Raw genomic sequence first — 22,837 nt, 5'->3', positions numbered from 1 at the left:
TTAAATAAGCAATCCCAAACACCCCTTAACTATATGAAAAATAACTTGTCCAATAACGGGTTGTTTGAAAGTTAGTTTGAGGTAAAATGATTAAGTGGTCAAAATAATTAAGTGATTCTCATGATATAGTGCAAAATGAAATATAATTGTTTGGTAATTATTTAAAATGAAATTAGGACGCTGAATGGTTAATGAAGATTTAGGATACAAAATCATTCAGAGGGTTTTAGAACCATTGAGAGGCAGACTTTTTTATTTGTTAAGCAAGATTCACCTATTAACGATTCAGATATTGCCTCTTAATGGAACTATTAAGAGGTAAACAAATAAACCAACTTTTCTAGATAGGATTTTTATACAGAAAGCCCCTTCCCAATTAAAAGAACACCTCCTTTCATCTATTAAAACTCTTGCAAACAAAAAAATTTCTTATATGTAGAGACAGATTGATTCACATAGACAATTTTATTCATATATGACTTAATAGAAACCCAATTAAAAAACCCCTATGATTAATCCAATATAAAAAGTTCCATTTAGATCCTTTAAATTTCAAATATAATTTCCGGTTTTATAACGAGGTATCTTAAATATTCAAGGGACTTTGATATAAACATTAACGGACTAATATTGTTGATCTGGATTTTTTAACTTGAAATGCAAAGAAATGTAAATCCCACAAACATAGGATTTTACAATCTCATGTGGGTGGTTGGTATTTCATGGGATTTTGTAGAATTAGAATACAATGTCTTAGCGTCAAAACGATTCTAGTTGAATCTTGTGCCCAAAAAAGATGATGTTGAATCTGAATGACTTCGATCATAAACTTGGAGGATGGAATTCGTCAATTGCATAATTAGCATTCACTAGTGTGTATTTGTGATGGTTGAAACTGCTCGACTGATGCAGGATTTTACCATTCTGTCGTCATAAACTCACACGGCTTGAAGGGAAGGGAAGATTTGTGTGATCTAGAACAACGAGTCTACATGTCATTAGAAAACACAAAGAACAACGATAAGCATTTCACATACATGGCCGACTTAAAAGTTCCTCGTGTGCATAGCCATCGACAACCCTGGTTTGACCCAATCTTCTTCGTTGAGAACTTCAATCAATTATGAATTTGAAGACCTCATATGTCAGAAACTCTAAACAATTTTACAAGGTTGTACCAGTAACCCAGATACTGCTAGAGTGCTAGGCCAGCACATACAATTAGTAAAAATAAGACCAAACACTTGAATACATTCAAACCGAGGCTTCATATGATCGGGGTCTTGAATACAATGCTTACAAACAAGAACCAATTCAATAGACGCAAGTTGCAATTACATCTCATACGTCATGAAATTTCTTATCAATGAAAATCGGAAACTCAAGTTATTCAATATCCTATCACTCAGAAATGAAAATTAACAACCAACGAAGCTACACGATCGATCTGCAAAACCTGGATCCATAACAGTACAGAAAGTGAGGATCACAACAATTTTCATTGAGGAGTATCAGCAGATCCTAGAAGAATTTTCTTCATATGATCCACAAAATCTTGCATTTGTTCCCTTGAATGAGTCGGGGATGGATAGACGCAAACGCAATCAAGCTCGCCATCATGGATTACATCAAACATGGCGAGTGAAGGACTCACGCCATGAACGGAAGCACAACCGATGCAGTCCAATAAACCAACATCCTTGTGAAATTGTTCGGTGTTTTGAGATATGGCATCTTCAAATACAGAAATGAGTGAAGTTCTCAACGAAGAAGATTGAGTCAAACCAGGGTTGTCGATGGCTTTCAACATGAGGAAGTTCAAGTCGGCCATGTCTGTGAAATGCTTACCATTGTTCTTTGCGGTTTCCAAGGACGTGTGGACTCGTTGTGCTAGATCCCACAAATCTTCCTTTCCCTTCACATCGTGTGAGTTTACGACGGCCGAATGATAAAATCCTGCATCAGTCAAGCAATTTCTGCCATCAATTGCATGCTAGTGAAGGTCACATCCAAATGGGTTATTCCTACTGAAAGTGTTTTATTCTTCCATGATCTTTTGACATGTTTTTAGGCATTCTTAGTGTGTTTGCAAGGGACATTCTTCTGTTAAGCAGTGACATTTTCAAGCTCGTCAGAAGGTCATTCAACCAAATGACCCCGAACCAAAAGTCCTTTATTTGTAATATCCTTCATATTTGTTCCTATGCTTTCTATACTTCCGTCTTCTGGTATATGTTTTACTGTTTTCTGGTATTATGAACTTTTTTGATGCACAACTTTCTCTCAAATTCTTTTGAGAAAACATATTTCCCTAAGAGGGGGGGGGGGGGTCTTCATGGAAGCAGCTTCTATACTTTTTGGGTAGAGGTCAGGTCTGTGTATGTCCCACCCMCAAACCCTACTTATGATTGACATAGTGGATGTGTTTGGTTTGGTTTCTATGATCAAGACTTGACTCAGTTACAACAGTTCTGATACAAAAGTCAGACATATTGCTTTTAGGGAATCTCGGTATACCGCACTAGGCATGCTATAAGATACAAATTATGTAGAGATTCCCGGTTCTTACACACAATATGAAGGTAGTTGAAGGCCTGCCCTTTTTTAGTTGTTAGATCACACAGTCAACTCGTCTAAAGGCTCGTAAGTGTTCTCACCTTTGAATGAAAAGAGATTGTTCTCAAATGATCCCAACTACACATATACACACACGCCCAATATGATATGTGTGCAAAGGGCATGAAAATTAGTCGTACCAATATGATGATCACTAAGAACTGGATCAAGAAGTGGACGACAATCAATAAGTGTTGCAAGTGAATATTTCTCCCATTTATCATCAGGAAGATTTTTAGAAGCATAGGTAGCAATAAATCCAGCAGCTGCTAACAGCGCAGATAGTTTGATCCCTCTCGATCTGCAGCCCTGAACACAAATACTAGAAATTAATCACGATAAAAAAAGAGCAGTGAACACTAATGGGGACTTCAAAACAGGCCCTTGGGGCAGAAAATAATCCAAACTCACCAGAGAAAACATATGTCTACTACCAATGTATATTGATGCATACAGAAAGTAACAAAGGCCAAAAACCAAATCAGTAAATCCCCACAGACAGGAGCGGACACAGTAATAGCCAAGGCGTGTTAGAATGGAAAAATTTTAGGGCTCTTAAAGGTGCATCGGTGCACCCGCTTGTGATCTCCCAAGTTAACAAAAAGTGGATTCATCCTAGTGGTAGTGTCATTGCACGTGGCATTACTGGTTGCAAGTTAGAATCTCTTTGGCTCTTTCTTAATTTTGTGGTAACAACAGCAGGAAGAAGATGAAAAAACCACTTGGGTGTTGCAAAATCCCACTTGTATGTCATTTTAATTAAACTATACTTTTTATAATTAAATTTTGTTTTATTAACATTATGTTAATTATTTCGTGTCCCACTTGGAAAATTTTCTGGATCCGCCTCTGCATGTTGAGGTAGGGCCAGAGATAGGATGCATGCAAAGCTTGCCTCCTCCACCCCCAGGTTGTTTCTATGGATAAATAAAATAAAAAAGCTAGACCACAGTAAAAACAGACTGAGCAAGAATGTACAAGTACTCAAGTCAGAGCCGGTCTTTGTTCTGTATCGTTTGAGCCATTTTCTCTTCTTTCATAGTATAATATAGTTTCAATGATGCTACTCCCTCTGTACTATAAGAGGAGGTATGCTTTTGACCTTTGAGGTCAGCCTGACTACTTTTAAGCGTCAAGTTTGATATTGATCCTTCATTGATCTTAAAGAAATTGTAAACAACTTAAACTATATGACAAACTCTATGAATATGAGAAGGGTTGAGGCAAACTTTGTAATAAAATTCAATCAAATTGGACATGGAAAATAGTCCATTTGACCTCAAAAGTCAAACTGTATGTGTTTTTAACCCGTCATAGTTGGCTATTTTGTGCAAACTAACCATCTTTCTAGAAAACCATGCCAAAAGACACTATGAATTGCAAAAATGAATGATTTTCAAAGATAGTAACCACAATTCTTGAAATGTCTTGTCCAAAATAGCTCATTGTTTCAAGCAATAGTATCTTTCTGCAATGTACAAGAACGATAATTGGTTTGTAATGAAAAACCACCCACAATGGCACGAAAGGTCAATAAGGCTGCGTTTGGTACATGGGACGGGACAGGACGGGACGGGATGGGACATGACAAAACTCACTATCTCATGTTTGGCACAGCATGGGACAGAACAAGAACCCACTATCCCATGTTTTGCGCGACATGGGACAAGGACAAGAACTGAGACAAGGTGGGACTGCATGGAACAAAAGAGGCTTTTTCTTGTTCCACCAAAATAGATGGGACAAGAATGAGATAGAAACTAAAATATTACTAATCTACTCTAGTTTGATGTAAAACTTTAATATGGTATTTGTTTTAATGGTCATAACCACTAGTTTCGGCTGCCGCCACCACCATCGACAGCCACCACCACCAACACCTCCTCGTCCACTACATCAACATCCTCCACCGCCTCCACAACCACCGTCCACCAAATCCATTGCCACCTCTACCATAGTCGACCATCGACCACCACCATCCATTGCCACCACCATCCATTGCCACCACCACTACCGCCATTCGCCACCCCAACAACTCCTCTACTACAACAATCTCCTTCACCACCATCCATTGCCACCTTTACAACCACCATCGGCTATCGACCACCACCACACATTACCACCACCATTGGCCACCTCGAAATCCTCCTATACCGCAACAACCTCCTCCATGACCTCCACAACCACCGGCGACCACCTACCACCACTGTCCATTGCCACCTCTACAACCACCATCGTCCATTGCCACCACCACTAGCACCGTTGACCACCTCCAACTCCTCCTCTACTGCAACAACCTCCTCCACACCATCGGCCACCACCATTCATTGCCACCTCACCTCCACCATAACCACCACCACAACTATCTTCACTACATCAGCCACAACTACCTCCACCATTGTCAACCGCCAGAACCACCACAATCCAACATCTTCATGTCCTCTATAACCACCGCTGTCCACCAACCACCACTGCCTCTACCTCCATAACCATCGCCCATTGCCAGTACTACCGTCGGCCACCACCACCTCCACCCTAACCAAAACCACCTCCACTGCCACCACTACTATCATCAATTATATCAAATTTTTCATTCAAATTTGGTGCCATTATATATGTATGTATTCATTTATATGAAAATTGTGTACAAATATTTATAAATTAAATTCTTTAATTATTTACTTTAGTTGTGTTAACTTATAACTATTATATAACATTTAAAATCATCAAATAACTCTTGGAGGTAGTTTGTCTAGTTATGTCCCGTCCAGTCCTAGTCGTACCAAACACCAGACATACTCTTGTTCAGTCCAGTCTTGTCCAATCCTACCCTCTTGTCCTGTTTTGTCCTACCCAGTCCTGTCCAATCATGTCTGCGTACCAAATGCTACCTAAACTTTATCTATGGTTTTCCGGTGCTTACTTTCATGTCTAAGCCAGTTCAAAGGGACCAAAATGAGTATCTGTTGGGTTAGATAAACTGGACTGAGCCCAATGGGAACTAACATCATCAACTATATTTGCATATCTTGCATTACATTGGAAGTTCTATTAACTGGGCGTTATCATTCAATGACCATTTTAGTTCGCTGATATTGAGAAGAAACTAAATTCAAAATCTAGATACGCATTTGGGTATTAGTGATTATGAATGTTGACAATTAGTAAGTTCAACCAATCTAGATACCCATTTTAGTTGACTGATATTGAACAAAAAGTAAATTCAAAATCTAGATACCCATTTGAGTATAGTTATTATGAATGTTAACAACTAGTACGTTGATCATCCAATCTAGAAACCCGTTTTAGTTTAGTTGATATTGAGAAATTAATTTCGAAACCTAGATATCCATTTGAGTTTAGGGATTATGAATGTTAACAACTAGTATGTTGATCAGCTAATCTAGATACCCATTTTAGTTAGTTGATATTGAGAAGAAATCAAATTCAGAACCTGGATACCCATATGCGTTTAGTGATTATGAATGTTAACAGCTAGTACGTTGATCATCCAATCCAGATGCCCACTGTAGTTGGCTGATATTGAGCAGAAACTATATATTCATAATCTAGATACCCATTTGAGTGTAGTGATTATGAATGTTAACAACTAGCATGATGATATGATATGAATGATGAGAAACGCAATTGATAAGAACACAAATACTTACAGAAAGAATCCGATCAGTGTCGTCTAATCCGATGTTCAACCTCACAAATTCAGTCGAAGTGGGCTTACCAGTTTCCTTAAATTCCAAATTTGAAAACCTAAAAGAATTCACAGAGTACCCAAGCATGTCAACCCCACGAGCCCAAAACGGTTTATTGGCTTTTCCGGCAGGTATACAATCCTCAATCGCCAAGCCTACGCCATTTTCTTTCACTATTTCCCTTTCACCACCTCCTCCGTCTCCAAGCAACCCCAACAACTCGCGTAACAAAAACGCTGCCGAAGCACGGTCACAGACCCCTGTGTGCAATTGCAAAATCACCGACCACTTCTGATCCGGCAAACTGTAAAAACTCGCAAACATGACGTCGGTTTCCGTAACCTGATCTTCGTGATGGCTCCAGGGATTTGTATTCATCTCGTGCTCAAGCGTGAGGTAAAATGATTGGGAGACATCGGAGGTACGGATTTGAAGGGCGGAGGGAGTGGAAGGGGTAAGGAAAGAGAAAGCGTTGGTGGAGGGATCGAATCGGAGTTTGGAACGGAGTATAGGATGGGAGTCTTGGAGTTTGTGGATGCATGTTTGGAGGTGGGACAGATTGGGGGATTTGGAGAAGAGTAGGGCTAAGACACTGACGCCGGTGCCGCCGGGAACGGCTCTACACCAGCTGTACTCAGTGCCGCCGACGGGGCGCGACACGGCGTCGGAAGGAGAATCTGCAGACATGTAGTGCGACAATGGAAGAAGACGAGGGATCGACTTCTTGGAGATGATGGCGTTTTTGACTTTTCTTTTTCTACAACCTGTCACATCTCATCTCAAAGGTTTGTTTCGATTTCAGAAGACAGATTTCATTTCGAGAATATAAAATTATATATTTTCAGGCGTGTTTACGGGTTGAATCGGACGGTTTACGATATTTTTACAACTTAATTTAATTATGTCGGTTTGAAAAAAACTCAACTCATTCAAAAGTATAACCCAACCCTTGTAAGTGGAGATGGGTTGGATTACAGATTAGTAATTACATAAATTTGACAAATGAAATAATTCATAAAACTTAAGTTTATAGACTATATTATAAACCGTCTTATCTAAAAATGTTACGATAGGTTCATTAGACGTTTTTGGACGTTTTAACAAGTGTTTTAGAATGATTTTTAAATAAAATGTCGTATTAGTTATTTTATAGAAACATTTTGAGAAATGTCTCATAAACTCATCAATTTATAGGACACTTATGTTCACATGACACTTTTTCTTAAGTCGTATCGTATAAAATAAATAATAAAATATTTTATTTTAAAAGCATTTTAGAATTTGTTAAGAAGCCCAAAAATCATCCTATAAACATATTGTAACTCTTTTAGATAAGACATTTTTCTTGTTTCGTCCTATAAAATATCATATTAGGACGCTTAGACATTTTAGGCGTCTTATAAGATCTAATGTTGTTGTAGCGAAATGTTATAACTAAGCATTTTCTTTCCACTAAAGTACAATATAAAATGACGAGGTATTTAGATTGATGGATTCGTCAACCAAATATCTATTAAAATCATTAATATTCTCCGACATATCAATTTGTTGTTGTTGGAAAATAAAATCAATAAATTTCTCTTATTAGTTAGATTATTTGTCATCATTCTTTGATTGTGAATCTATTTTGGTAACCGATACGTTTAGCTGAAATAAAATACAAACATAATATCAATAAAAATTATATAAAATTTATACATTATTAATATATATATATATATATATATATATAATTTTATAAAAATTATATATTAGCAGCGCGTTGGGTGGGTTAAACTAGGTTCAACCCAGTTTAAACCCTCTTAATTGGTGGGTTAACGGTTTGACGGATTTGGTTTAATTGGGTTGTTAGTGGGTTGGGTTGGACGAGTTTCGCGGGTTGACAATTTTTTGTACACCCCTTCAAACAACATGAAATAAAATTCCAATAAAACTTTGTATACAAATATATGCATTTGAGTGATCTCGTTTATTCATAATTTGACCCAAATCTCTTCTCTGCGTCAAATTATAAATCAATATGTGCAACATATCAAACATATGCATTTTGGGTAAAACATGGAATGATTCATGTCGGTTTTTAAATTTAAAGTTGCCCAACAATATGTGTTCAGTGATTTGCAACATTAGCAAAACAACATGAGTTAAACTCGTAACATGACATGCACGAATGATTTGACGAAACATGAAATAATTTTTGCAATTTATTTTAAAAATGAATATCGTGCTTGCATTTAGTTGAGACCCGAAGTCTTAGAACCATGCTCACCAAGTCTATTAGTCACACTACTGACATTCATAACGTTCAAATATCTTAAGGTGATAATCAGCAACCAAGTCAATTAATCTTACAGTTTCTCCCAAAATAATGATGATTTAATAAACTTATGGTTCAAATTTAACTTATCTCCTTGACCCACAATGGTCGAATTAACGTAATCATTGCTACAAACATCAGTTTTTCTAACCATCCTTCGCAAAGAATACATTTACTACCCCATCGATCATCATAGAAAAGACGATTGAAACACATCCATGTACTTGTAAATTCATAATAACACTGGTCATGTGCACTATGAAACACACCCTAAATGAGGAACCTTGCTACATCGTCATGATTCTTGATGTCGATGTCTCGATTGACCTCAAAATATCATATTTTAAAATGCCTAATCATGTATTCTCATTTTCATTCACTTAGAAAAAACCTAGTGTGAGTCTAGGAATACTAAATAAATACTTAAATCTCTCAAACTTATGCTTTGATACCAACTTGTAACACCCTCAAATATGGAAAGAACGATTGATTTAAATTTTTCGATAAATATCAAATAAGGAATAAATCACTTTCTAAAATTCAAAACTTGATTACCTATAACGTAAATCCAAAATTTAACATCTGCAAATAATAATCCAAACCGTACACAAAGTTTAGTGGGACAAATCTTGATATTTCTTGTTCCGTCAAAAAAGGTGGAACAACATGAGACTAAAGTTAAAATGACAATATTTTGATTGATTTGTTGTTATTTTACAATCATTATATGATATAAAATAACATTGAACAACATTTAGGGGTAATATGGTCATTTTAATAGTTTTGTCCTGTCCTGTCCTAGTCGTACCAAACATAGGACAGACAATTAGTCCTGTCTCGTCCCGTCCTGTCATGTCCCGTACCGTCTCGTTCTGTCTCATCCAGTCTGCGTATTAAACACTACCTAATCGAACATCCATTTAACATGAAACCAAAACCTAATACTCACAAAAAAAAAAATGGATAAAGTTAAATATTCAATTACTGAAACATGGATAAAACATTATCATCCAAAACATCATAATATGGATAAGTTCCAACATACCAAAATCATAAATCATGAATAACACTTCATACTCAATACGTCATCAAAAACATGGATAATACTCAATATCCAAAACAACACCTTTCAGCGACGGAAGAGACCCGTTCCCATCGATCGTGATGAATCACAAAGTATGTCACTCATCAATGTTACTGAGTTTCACTCAAGGTCAATGGGCTACGTATACCACTCTACTGAGTACCATCGCAAGGCCCAGCTCCATATACGACTACAATTAGTACCACCACAAACATTAAGGTGACCATGAAATCTACTCGTTCTCTAGATGAGCCTCACCCATAAAATCATCACCCCATATATGACTCATACAAGTACCACTACTAGACCATATCTCTTTTATGACCCATACGAGTACAACCACAAACATTTCCCATCATTTCCGAATAAGGTTAATATTCATGCCCAAGCTCAAAAATGAGCAATTTAAACCAAATAAATATCCCCAAAATTCCAATGGGCCAAAATCAAGCCAATAGCACCACACTTAATTGACCACTCAAATAAAAATCAACATAAGTAATGAACACATTTAACCCGCGTCTATACAAACATTGCCCCAAAAGTACGATTGACTCAAAAAAGCGTCATTCGTTGAGACAAATCGTTTTCCAAATGAAACCATATATTTTATATCTTCAAAATGCCTCATAGCACAATAACTTGCATTTTGCAAACGGTTTTCAAATACACTAAAAGTGCATTAATCATCAAATAATTATCATTCATACGGTAACTCATTAAAAGAACATACTCTTATGATTTGTTTATCAAAATGTCCAAAAACTCTAAATATGGGCATTCACAAGATTTATAATATCTGAAGTACCAAAGATGCAAATCTCATCATATAATCAATACATTCGATAAATATCAAGAAAACATCTTAAGAATCTAAAATGGACATTTTGGAATGTACATAGTTTTCACAAAGCAACTTGGAACTCATATTTTCCAAACCCGTTTTAGCTTCCAAGGATGAAGACTTAAGATCCATAAGCAAACATTTCTGGAAATCTTATCTAGGTCACAACCAAGCCTAGAAATAAACCAAATATAAGCACAAGTTTTAGATCCACAAAGATCCCTAAAAGGGAGATCAAAACACCCAAAACTTACCTCATCAAGAATATGAAATTGTCTACCAAACGATCTTTAATTCTCATACTAAACCTTCCATTTTGCTCCAAAAACGACCACTAAAAGGTAACACCCTCAAATCTTAAAAGAGCGACTAATTTATAATTTTCATTAATACAACAAATAAGGGTAAATTTCTATCTACTTGAATTACCTCAAATAACAAATCTAAAATCATTATCAACTAATGATAGATGAAGCCTTACATAAATACTAAGTCAAAGTCGGATGTTACTATAACCCAATAACTGTTGTTGTCTCCAATTGTGGAAGACGTCAACAATAAGCTAAAATCTTCTCATGCATCTATCTAGCACTCATATTGTCATGGTGAAGCGAGAACCAAACCCCAGCAAGGACTTGATGTACATGCCGACAAATAAAAAGGGTTAGACTTATCGTTTAGTGAGTTTAAGCTGTTTTCTTCTTAATCATAAAACAGTAAAACTGAAAGACTGTTGATTTAAATAATAATTTCGCAACGACATGTCCTTATTATAAAAGCAAACATCCTTCCAAAATTCACCATTTTTCTTGATGAAACCCCATAAATTAGAACACTCATTTATATGCAACCAAAATTCGATACCCATACAACCAAGAATAAAGCCTTAAATCATTAAAACGGAAAATATGACTTTAATCAAGTCTTTTAAACAATTAACTCACGCTTACCTTTGGAAGGGCATAAAAACATGCAAAGATGACGGGGGAGATCCAATTTACCATTGATTGTGACGTAACACATAAGTAAGCTACAAGCCAATGTTATACAAGTGTCAATATGCTTTGAAATATAATATTTTTTAACGGATCATGTTTCCTTCAAACTTAAAACCGACGTAAAATCATACTAAAAGTCCCGTAGATTTTATCCAAAACTTTCAACCGATCAATAATTTCATCAAGACTACATTCTTCTGATATAAAAAGATGGAAAGACCATTTCTTCTAACTTATTTCATCACTCTATGAGTAATCACTACAAAGCTTTTTTCAGTTCATAGCAGACGCCTTCATGGACCAAGCTTTTAATCTCTCAACGGTTACAGTCTCGCTACCATTATTGAATAAGAATAAGTGTGCGTCCCCAGCCACTGCCATTTTCGGATAAACCCTAGACGTGATCACCGTTTTTCCGCCTTCTCCAAAGCTTTCCACGACTGAATGATCGATCAAACTCCGAAGCCGAAGCTTCCTATGATCGGTTAAATTAACACCCACAAACCCTCCAAATGATGGCTTGTATTCATCCTTGTTGTTCGAAGATCTGTTTTCCCCAAGAAATTAAATAAAAAACAAATAATGTTAGTGAAATTTTTAACTGGAATTCAATATTCTTGAGCTTATGTGGCCAATAAGATTTCAAATAAGCATCATTGTGGATGTTAGAATGGTGCCAGTTTTTTATGCTCTTTTTCAACCTATCTTACGCTTGTTGGTTGGTTGTTTTTACGCCTCCAAAAGAGTAAGATTGGTTGAATGAAGAACGTTAAAAATAGTTACCCGTGTGTTGGTTAGTAATCGACTTACAGAGTAGCATCGGAGCACATGAGAACTTTGTATCTCTCGTGATCACGAGTCTTGAAAACCCGAAAGAAAACCGGAGTGTATTCTTCAAGATTCTTGGAGGCGAGTGTCAAAATCCCGAATGGTCCTAGTCCACCTTGCACAGTGGCGCCCTTGATCCCACATATGTCTTTCGCGAGATCTTGTGGCGGAAACTTGTCGTCCCAGTTCCGATTGTACTCCTCCGCCTTACTCAAACTCGCAAATGTAAAGCGGACCACCACGTCGGCCTGAGCACCGGTAATTCCTTCTACTTTTATGATATCTCCCTTATTTAGCTTCACATTCCTTAACTTCATCTTGTGATTTCTTAGGGTTTCTAGTTCTTGAATCGGCCATTGTAGCAATTGCTTCCCTTTAGGGTCCAACCAAATCATCCGTGGAATCAACTGCATATTTGAAAGATAGCCCGAACAATTAACATGTATATCATGTATTTAGTTGATCACACTACAACAAAATTAGCTTTATAGGACGTCAAAAATGTCTAAATGTCATAATAGATTGCTTTCTAAACATAAATTTATAGGAACAAACAATTGTGCATCTTATATAAATCTGTTATGGTAGGATGTTGTAACGTATTTGAAAGTAATTTAACAGGGTTCCATATACGTTCTTACAGAAGACATTCTTTGATGACTAATAAGACATTTTATTTTTTATCAACTTATTATAACACACACATATTTATTTAGTTCTATGATATTAAGGTGGCGTTTGTTTTTTAAGAGGTGCTTAAGTCTGAAGTCTAAATTCACTTCTAAATTTTAAGAGGTGGTGCTGAAGTCTGAAATCTGAATCAGTCAGACTGTTTGTTTTTACGTCTGAAATCTGAAATCTGAATCAGTCAGACTGTTTGTTTTTACGTCTGAAATCTGAAATCTGAAATCTGAATCATTGAAATCTAGGCTTTCTTTGCAAGCATTGGAAGCTTTAAAAGCAATTAAGAGGTTTTAAGTGAAAAAGTTACCTCTAAATAATTCAGACATAATCAGAGCTTTTAAGCTCTTAATTGAAAAAAAAAACAAACACACTTAATACCCTAAGGTCTGACCGATTCAGACATAAGAGGGTATTAAGTGCTTTTTAGGTAAAAACAAACAGGACCTAAGTCTTATTAAGCAGTCTATTAAGATACTACAGATAACACGACATACTATAAAAGTGTATTAAGATACCTACAGATACTGTGACATCCTATAAAACTGAATTTATTCACTACAACAAAATTGGGTGTATAGGACACCCATAATCTCTAAGTGTCCCAATAGACCGTTTTATAGGACTTAATTTATTGGACCAAAACATAAAGTGTCCTATCTAAAGATGTTGTAATAAGTTTATATGACGCTTTTGGACATCTTAACAAGTTTTAGAGGACATTTTAAATACAAAATGTCGCATTAATAACTTTATATGATATTTTTGAGAAATTGTCCTATAAACTAAATTTGTTACAGGACACTTATTTTTATAGGACAATTTTTCAAATAGTGTCTTATAAAGTTGATAATGAGACACTTTATATTAAAAGTGTCCTAAAAAACTTATTACTACGTCAAAAAACGTCATATAAACTTATTACAACACTTTTAGATATGACACTTTATTTTTTTGTTCATATAAACTAAGTCATTTAAAGAGATCTATTATGACACTTAGAATTTGAGAGTGTCTTATAAACCCGATTTCGTTGTAGTGTCAAATGTCTATATATTCATTTTTGGGTCCATATGGATCTTTTTTGAAAGATTAGAGAGGTGATACCTGAATTCCTGCCCATCCTTTGGCAATGTCTTCATCTTCTGTGCTCGACTCATTAGCCCAACCCCACAAAATCCTTCGTTTCTTGACGGGATCAAAGAACGTTTTCGACGCGTAGAAGTTTCCGTAATCATATGGTAACCCAGCCCAACCGTCAATTGATGTATTATAGGGGAGATATCGGTCGTTCGCCATGTCATACTCTCCGATTGTGTAGTATTCATTTCTAGTCTCGTCAAGGCTTACCTTGAAAACATATTTAGCATCTTCGTGCAACATCGAAGTGTCCAACCCGTTTTTACGACCGGGAGACGATACCGGGTAAAAATCGGGGCATTCCCACATACCTGTACCCGGTTTATCATGAAACGGGTGTTCGACACGTGTCCACTTAACAAAATCCCGGCTTCGATACAAGTAAGCAATCCCTCGATCGTAGTGTCGACTACCAATCAACATTTTCCAATAACCGTTATTGAACCAAGCCGTTGAAGGGTCACGAAACGATGATACATTGATTTCTTTAGTCGGTTTGAGGATAGGGTTGTCGTTCGGTTTAATCCACTTCTCGAGGTACGGATCCGAATAATTGGCGGGTATCGCGTAATTTTGGACTTGGTAACCCGGATCGGGCTTTTCATTTATGACTCCGGTATACAAAATTACGGGTCTATCTCCGGGTAGGATCGTGGCAGATCCAGACCAACACCCGTATTTATCAAACCATCTTGATGGTACAATTGCTGGTTTTAACGACATCCAGTTGATCATGTCTCTTGATACGGAGTGGGCCCACACAATGTTTCCCCAAATCGCACCTTTGGGATTGTATTGACAGAAGAAATGATAAAATCCCTTGTAATACATTGGTGCTGTTACATAACGCAAAATTTTATAAATCAGTTGTTATTTACGTTCATAGTTCACACTCCTACAAAATTGGATTTATAGGACGTCTAAAATGTCTAAGCATCATAATAAAATACTTTATAGGATTTAAGTTTTTATAGAATCAAATCATAAACGTCTTATGTAAAAATGTTGCAATAGGTTTATAAGACGTTTTAACAAGTTTTTAGAAAGTTTTTTTTTAAATAAAAGTGTCGTACCAACTATTTTACATAACACTATTTTAAAAAAAAATGTTTTATAAACACAAGTGTCCTGTAAAACAATGGAGAAACTTCTCAAAAAGTGTTCGATCAAACTCACCGTTTGGGTCTACGAGCGATCATCATATTTGAGCCGCACATGATGGAAAGACATCAAAAAGGAAATGTATCAGTTCATTATATATAAAAACAAATAAATATTTTAAATTAAAAGCTTTTATTAAAATATTCTATAAAATTATTGTAACACTTTCAAAATATCAAATATTTTTTATATCAAACAGACTCTATTTTTCTTAAAGGATACAATCAAAGTAACTCGCGACGGGCCTTTGGACTCAGGACCAAGTAATTAAAGATCGGTCCTTGACGTGATCAGTTTGAACTAGACCATACCACTAGTCTTTTTTCGCCCTCTTTGTAGCGACATGGGGGCGAAAAACAAAAAGAGAGAGGGATGCGAAGCTTGTTACATGGGTCATGAGTGGGAACTTAATTAGTCTTGATCTAGGTATGCGACCTTGGATTGTTGTTGCATATTTAGCTTCTGTTGCAGCCGAGACTACTGTTTTCTTGATTTACCCAATTGATCAAGGAAGCTTTTCTGATGTTTTTCTGATTCAGACATAAATATTGTTTTTATATAGACGATAGTCAAAAATCACAGCCAATTTATTTTCTTTTTAGATTCTTTAATTTTATTTGTTCTGTTTGTAGACAAGACCAAAATCCCCAGTGATTAGTCGAACTTTTTTCCACAAACTGGTCTTGCACCTTGCATAGATCCGAATTCTATTTTTACTTTGCTATAATCGGACCGGTCTAGACTTATTTCTTTCAGCCATGTCTTAAGTAGATCATTTTTTTTTTATATGTCAATCACATAAAATCTATACTATATTATAAATCATTTGACAAAAACTCTTAAAAATCATTTTTATGCTAGAAGTACTGTTTATTGATGCATATTACTTAAGGATCAAGATTACAAGTAAATTTTGCGTAAGTACAACTTATTAAAGCTTAATGTTTGAATTCGTGTAACTAACTATAGATAAACATAATCAAATAGAGAATAAACATTCATTTTAAATATAAAATATTTAAAATATAATTAAAATAATTATTGAGTTCTAGCAAAATACTTAATTATTATCTCTATAAAAAAATTACATTATTAAAACAAAAAAATGAATTAAAGAAATACACAAAAAAAAAAAAATCATGTTGGTAGTAATATCAATATTTTTTTTTCAATTTTTTATAACATCGACCGAGACAAAAAAGATAAATGAAACATTAAAATCAAGATGTATCTTGCTGTATTGTACGAGTACCTCCTAGGATATTCAAATAGAACTCATGCACTATATAAATTCAATAAGTCAATTTATAGGGACTGAAAACACAAAATATAAAAGCAATGGACTAAAAATTCCACGTATGCTAAAATCAAGGGACTATATAGTAATTTCGTCAAGGAATAATGGTGGACCCCAAAATTGGGTACAAAATGGATTATGACATTATATGTACATAGATGTATTTAAGGATGGATGGACCCAAATATACACAGATGGCTGCAGTCTGCATGGAACCTAATTGGCCACATCCCAAATTAGCATGCAAATGCATTGCTCATTTTTTAGGATTTCTTTTTCTTTTTCTTTTTATTTTTATTTTTATTTTCCAAAAAACTTATTGTTTTTTGTATTTGAATTTGGTGTAACAAAAGGTTGGTAACCAGCAACCTTCTCAGTTAGATTACAGTGTTTTTCAAACGAATCATGTGAGAGACAAATCAGATATACAAGAATATGTTTGGTGTGTGACTTAAATGTCTACTGTTTATAAGGAGTTTAATATATAGTTGAAGAAATTATAACTTACATATTACGATTGTCAAACTTGAACCATCATCTTCTGTTTGTATAAGTAAGTATACCATCTCGAAACAACTAACCGTGTTACGTGTTAGAGGCATGTGTTTGAGTTTAGCAAGGATGATTGATAACATCCCGTGAAATTGACACGAAAACTTGTGTGCAATCATTTTCTTCCATAGCACTTTAATTGACACGAAAAGGATATATACACACACAAACGCTGTAATTATAACTAATGAACGATTCTTGCGTGTAATATAATTTGAGTGCACCCTGTGTTTCCTCTATAATTGGATTGTTAATCCATACAAGCATGTGTGTATATATATATATATATATATATATATATGTATGTGCTGTGTGGAGAAGAAGAAGAAGAAGAAGAGGAGGTAATACCATTGATCCAGTTTTGTTTGGGTTGGAAATGGTAGGAAGTTCTATGTATGTGGTTGACTTTCACATGAGGAATAGTAACAGAGTGCGAACTTGGAGAAACCTTATGGAAGGCCATGGCTCCACCTCCACCACCACCATTGAAGCTGCTGGTGTTGAACAAGTAACATGATACCAACAATAGTGGCAAAACCCTAATAAAATCTCTGCAAATTAATGCCATATATATATATATATATGTATAATTCCAATGGCGTTAAGTTTGCAATTATATATATATGTAGAGATAAGTGTTGAATTCAAAAAGGTATATTGAAAAGTGGGTTGGGGATTGTGGGGTGATGAATGAGGTTATGGGGAGTTACGAGGTAGTGAAGAAGGAGGATAGATGGTTCAAATCAAATGGGGTATTTATACACAAAGTTGGCACCTTCCCCTTCCCCTTCCCCCTATTTACACTTTTTATTCGATCATATTTATTTAATAAGAAGCTATTTGGTTAGAGGTATTAATCAATAATTAATATGATTAGAAATTAGGAAAAATTTAACGAATATAATAGGTCGGTTTTTTCACAAGCCTGAATTTTTATTTAGGTTAAATTGAAAGAAATATGAATTTATTTACATCTTCATTTACTTATCAAAACCAGAAAATCTCAAAGAAGACGTTTGGTTATCAGATTCTAAAGGAATATAATGAAATTGAAATATTGAATTTTAAAATTTCGTTCACTTGTTTGGTTCATTCTTTTTCACGAAAGAAATATTTAAAATCCTACAAATTTCATAAATAAAGAAATTTAACATTTCTTAGCAACTACATAGTATTTTAATGAATTTTCATAATACCATTATATCAAATATGTCTTTAACCCAATATATCTTAATCTCATAAAACCCAATATGACTACCGTCGACCTGAATCACCGCCGACCACTGTTGATTTAGTAACATCATTTGGCTTATGGTTATATTTGGGATGTGTATTTTATATTGTCTTACAAATTAAATAATTATTCTAGTAAAGTATTTTTAGTTTTAAAAAAAATTAAAATTTTCAAAAAAACGCATTTTGGTCATTTACCAATATTTCATTCCAACTCCAATGCTACATTCTATGAACCAAACAGATAAATTCCAATGCTTTAACAGATTTCATTTCATTGTCTACCAACCAAACAGGTGATCAAACCTGACAACATTTCATTCCAATTCCTTCAAAATCAAATTCTTTTAACATATTTCATTACATCCAAAAACATATTTTGAACCAAATGCTACCCAAGTGTTTTTTTTAGAGAGGAAATAAGTGTGTTTATAAAATAATTATAAAACAAGGTAATGAAATAGCTTCTTTTGTTTTATTAAATTAATTGTTGGTTAATAAGCTGAAAACTAAAAAGCTAACTGCTGATTAGTAAATTAATTGATAAACCTGGTTGTTTTTAATAAACTTAACCGATAAACTAGCTAGTTTACAATATAGAATTATCAAAAGATATAGTTTTAAAGAATTAATTGAAAAACTGTAATTGAAAAAAAAAGCATTGAGCTTATAGAAATTCTACTAGAAGTAGTATTTCAGAAAATTAATTTAGAGCATCTGTCACATTATTGTCACCTTAACAAAATAAAAATATCATAAAACTCCATAATTGAGGTATTTAAAAAAACCTCTTTTTTATTTTTTTAATTTATAAAAACATTGTGTTGAATTATCTACTATTTATCGATCTAATTGATCAACATGTCACCTTCATCTTCAACAATTATATTATGCAAAATTATGTTTGTATGCATAATATCCATTAAAAATTAAAAAAAAATATTTTACAATTATCAATTTACAATATATATATATATATATATATAAAGAGAGAGAGAGAGAGAGAAATATATGAAAAATAATCTAAACATAATAATATACTGAGATAATTCAAATTCAAACTTATTAATATTAAAACTTGTATAAAAATTTACAAAAAATGAAAAATAAAAAATTATTTTATCAATATTATTTTATATTTTTATATCAATTTTAACTTATATGTTATTTATTAAAAAAATAAAATGGTAAAAAGTAATAAAAATAATAAAAAAAATATATACAAGAATCCAGGTTTTTGTTCAAGCACTTAGGTTATAATAAGAACTCGTGACTGAACTAGAATTTTATTCCACATTAGAGGTTTTTAAATAGAACACTTTAATGTTTGGTTCTATAAATTAATGTCTTATAAAACAATCTATTAAGATATTTATACAATTTTGACGTTCTATAAATTCAATTTTATTGTAATAATAATAATAATAACAATAATAATCATTTAAAAATAAAAACCAAATACTTGTTAGATATGGTTGATGTTAACCATACATAATTAGCACTAATAATTAAGGTTTTTCTGACGTATTTTTGATATTTTTATTTTTTTAAATAAAAACTAACAAAAAAAAGGTTTACATCTTTAGTTTTTTTTTAATAAGTTGTAAAATTACTTCTCAATGCAGTATTGATCAAGTTGTAAACTCCATCGATAATTGTTGTCAGTATAATTTTCCAACCAATTCATTAGTCATTATCGACGGACTTTGTCCATCTGAATTGAAGTCGTTGATTCGTAAAGGGTTATACAAACGGATTACTGACGAAATTGTCTGTTAGTGATAATGATTCTTTTTGTAATGTCATGTATAGTGTGTGTATATGTATCTACGTGTTTATATATATATATATATATATATATATATACACACACACATATACACACACATACATGAGTCTTATTTTGAGAACTTTTTGACGTGTTTATGAAATAAAAAGTACCTGTTAAAAAAATCATATTGTGAATAAAATACATATGAAGTAAATATATTGTGAAATAAATGTATTTAAATCAATGTCTTATATAGTAGTCTTAGATGGAAAAAGATAATGTAGAACAATAACTTAAGGTAAAAGTTTTCACGATTATCACAATATATAGGGTCCTCATTTAATTAAACCCATATACATATATATAAATACATACATGCATATATATATATATGTGTGTGTGTGTGTGTGTGTGTATGTGTGTGTGTGTGAGAGAGAGAGAGAGATACATATTTGGGATGTTTAAAGAAATCGTAATTATTTTGAGAAACTAGAAAGATACTCCCGCAATGTAGCGAGATAAATATCGATTTTAATGTTTCATTTTATTTTGTCTCCGTCGATGTTATAATACGATTTTATGTGGTACCAAAAAAAGGATATTACTTTTATTTTTTGAGTAAAATATAAATTTGAAGATATCATAAAATTTAAAAAAAACATATATCGATTTTGTTATCAAATTAAATATTTAAAAATTCTTGTTTTTTGTATAATTTCTTTAATTCTATTTTTTATTATAATTAAATTTAGATTTAATAATGAAGTCATTCATTTTTATTTAATAATGTAATTCTTTTATAAAGATAATATTTAGTATTTTGAATTCAATGTTTATTCTAAATATATTTTAGATTTTTTATATTTAAAATGAGATAATTATCCAGAATTTGATTATGTTTATCTGTAGTTAGTTACACAAATCCAAACATAAAGCTTTAATAAGTTGTACATACGGATAATTTACTTGTAATTTTGAATTTTAACTAATATACATCAATAAACAATAATTAATACATAAAAATGGTTTTTAACAGTTTTTGTCAAATATTTTATAATATTTAACTATTTGAAAAATTATTCATGATAAATATTTATAATGAATAACAAATTCATGATAATAATAATAATGAATAACACTTACAAAAACTTATAAAATAACTGATTTTAGGTTTTTAAAATATTTACAGTTCCATATGAATGTTAAAAAGTTAGGACATCACTCATTATTCATTACAAATAAAGTATCACTAACTTTTTTGGTGATTCTGATTATGGGAAACCAAAACTTTGTAAGTATGGATGAATGTTGATGGATTGTAACATCAAGTTAGCCACAAATATTCCCAATTTAGATCGTCTAGTAATGCTACTTTTCGCTATCTTATAATCAAGACATCTATGCAACCTATCAACCATATTTTCAAAAGTTTATTAAAGATCATTATTTACCACAAAAATTGATGTCGATATTTTCGTGTTTTTGGTAGAATCATCCTTTAAGCGAAACATCGCTTTATGTATGCATCTAGCTAGAACCATTGTGTTCGAGGGATAGGTTGGAATGTTTTTCATATGATGTGTTAAAAGTAAGTTCATATAAAGTTGCGTATTCAATAGAAATGAATCATCAACTGAAAAGAGAATATTGATTGTGATGTATTTTTGTATATATATATAACTGCAGCACACTTTTCACTTGTATTCTTATGGTCGTGAATCAAATGTTGTTTTGCAGTGTTCTTGGATTTGAATTTGTTAAAATGTATTATCTTTGAAGGGTTAGTAAGGGTATATCTTCAAAAATGTAATTATTTTATCGAAAAGCAAGAATGACAGGAGACATAACAATCAAACAGATGATATATATATATATATATATATATAGGGGCTGGTTCAAATAGAAACCAACCATATGGTACAAACTATGTAAACCGATCTTGATCGTTCATTTTATCATCAAACGGTTATTATTAAATGAGATTAAATAAACAATAATTTAATTAATGTATTAATTGATATGTGTATGAACATTTGTTCAAAGGGTAAATTAGTCAAACAGTCATTATTAAATGAGTATTAAAAAATAATCAATTAATCATTAAATTAATTGGGCTGCTTATGAACAATTGTTCACAGAGTATTTTGGTAATAAATCCTAACGCATCGTGAACCCGATATTCTCCAGCCGATTTGTAACCTACGATCGATTATGAACATATTCACAACTCATGTTCACATGTCGGCCCTATGCTCGTGTGAACAACATCTGTGTCTTGCAATGTAAACACTATGTTCATATGTTCACATGCTGGGCCCTATGTTCGTATGAACAGTATCTGTGTCTTACAATGTAAACACTATGTTTATATGGTGTGATGTTTTTCAATGTCATACCGTATGACATCGTCACGGGTTCGTGTGAACAACGATTGTGTCTTTCAATGAAAACAAGTTGTTCATATGGTGAACATATATGAACATAGACTGCAAGAGATGCACATATATGAACATTTTCAAAATCAAGGATCGTTGTGCATGTGTGCAGATATGAACATAGACTGCAAACGTTTATCGTCTTCATTATTCTGACATTCTTTTACAAT

The 22,837-nt window shown here is 33.3% G+C and overlaps 2 protein-coding genes across 2 annotated transcripts; both read right to left on the bottom strand.

Annotated features, from left to right (window-relative positions):
* Window positions 1–1,250: 1,250 nt before the first annotated feature.
* On the bottom strand, window positions 1,251–7,060 carry LOC112513120. The gene is made up of 3 exons (XM_025119268.1): window positions 6,288–7,060; window positions 2,757–2,925; window positions 1,251–1,956 (listed from the first exon to the last, which is right to left on the bottom strand). The coding sequence occupies exons 1-3, from the start codon at window positions 7,011–7,013 to the stop codon at window positions 1,499–1,501; spliced, it is 1,353 nt and encodes a 450-aa protein (XP_024975036.1). The 5' UTR covers window positions 7,014–7,060; the 3' UTR covers window positions 1,251–1,498.
* Window positions 7,061–11,842: 4,782 nt separating this feature from the next.
* On the bottom strand, window positions 11,843–17,691 carry LOC112512091 (beta-fructofuranosidase, insoluble isoenzyme 1-like). Its single transcript, XM_025117895.1, has 5 exons — window positions 17,577–17,691; window positions 15,395–15,403; window positions 14,186–15,054; window positions 12,380–12,804; window positions 11,843–12,116 (listed from the first exon to the last, which is right to left on the bottom strand). Exons 1-5 carry the CDS (start codon window positions 17,689–17,691, stop codon window positions 11,843–11,845), a joined length of 1,692 nt encoding a protein of 563 aa, XP_024973663.1.
* Between the last annotated feature and the right edge of the window lie 5,146 nt (window positions 17,692–22,837).

This window comes from Cynara cardunculus (assembly GCF_001531365.2).
Source record: "Cynara cardunculus var. scolymus isolate 2C chromosome LG 5, CcrdV1, whole genome shotgun sequence".
Taxonomy (NCBI): domain Eukaryota; kingdom Viridiplantae; phylum Streptophyta; class Magnoliopsida; order Asterales; family Asteraceae; genus Cynara; species Cynara cardunculus.
This window is presented reverse-complemented; position numbering and strand designations above follow the sequence as displayed.

What these genes read in the sequence shown, in the direction of transcription:
- LOC112512091 (XM_025117895.1), bottom strand. Translation starts at nt 17,691, where the DNA reads ATGGCCTTCCATAAGGTTTCTCCAAGTTCGCACTCTGTTACTATTCCT. An exon ending in AAGGATGGGCAGGAATTCAG is followed by an intron (nt 12,805 to 14,185) that starts GTATCACCTCTC and finishes TCAAATATGCAG; the next exon opens with TTGATTCCACGGATGATTTG. An exon ending in ATGTGCTCCGATGCTACTCT is followed by an intron (nt 12,117 to 12,379) that starts GTAAGTCGATTA and finishes TGGGGAAAACAG; the next exon opens with ATCTTCGAACAACAAGGATG.
- LOC112513120 (XM_025119268.1), bottom strand. Translation starts at nt 7,013, where the DNA reads ATGTCTGCAGATTCTCCTTCCGACGCCGTGTCGCGCCCCGTCGGCGGC. An exon ending in ACACTGATCGGATTCTTTCT is followed by an intron (nt 2,926 to 6,287) that starts GTAAGTATTTGT and finishes ATTTGTGTTCAG; the next exon opens with GGCTGCAGATCGAGAGGGAT. An exon ending in TCTTAGTGATCATCATATTG is followed by an intron (nt 1,957 to 2,756) that starts GTACGACTAATT and finishes TGACTGATGCAG; the next exon opens with GATTTTATCATTCGGCCGTC.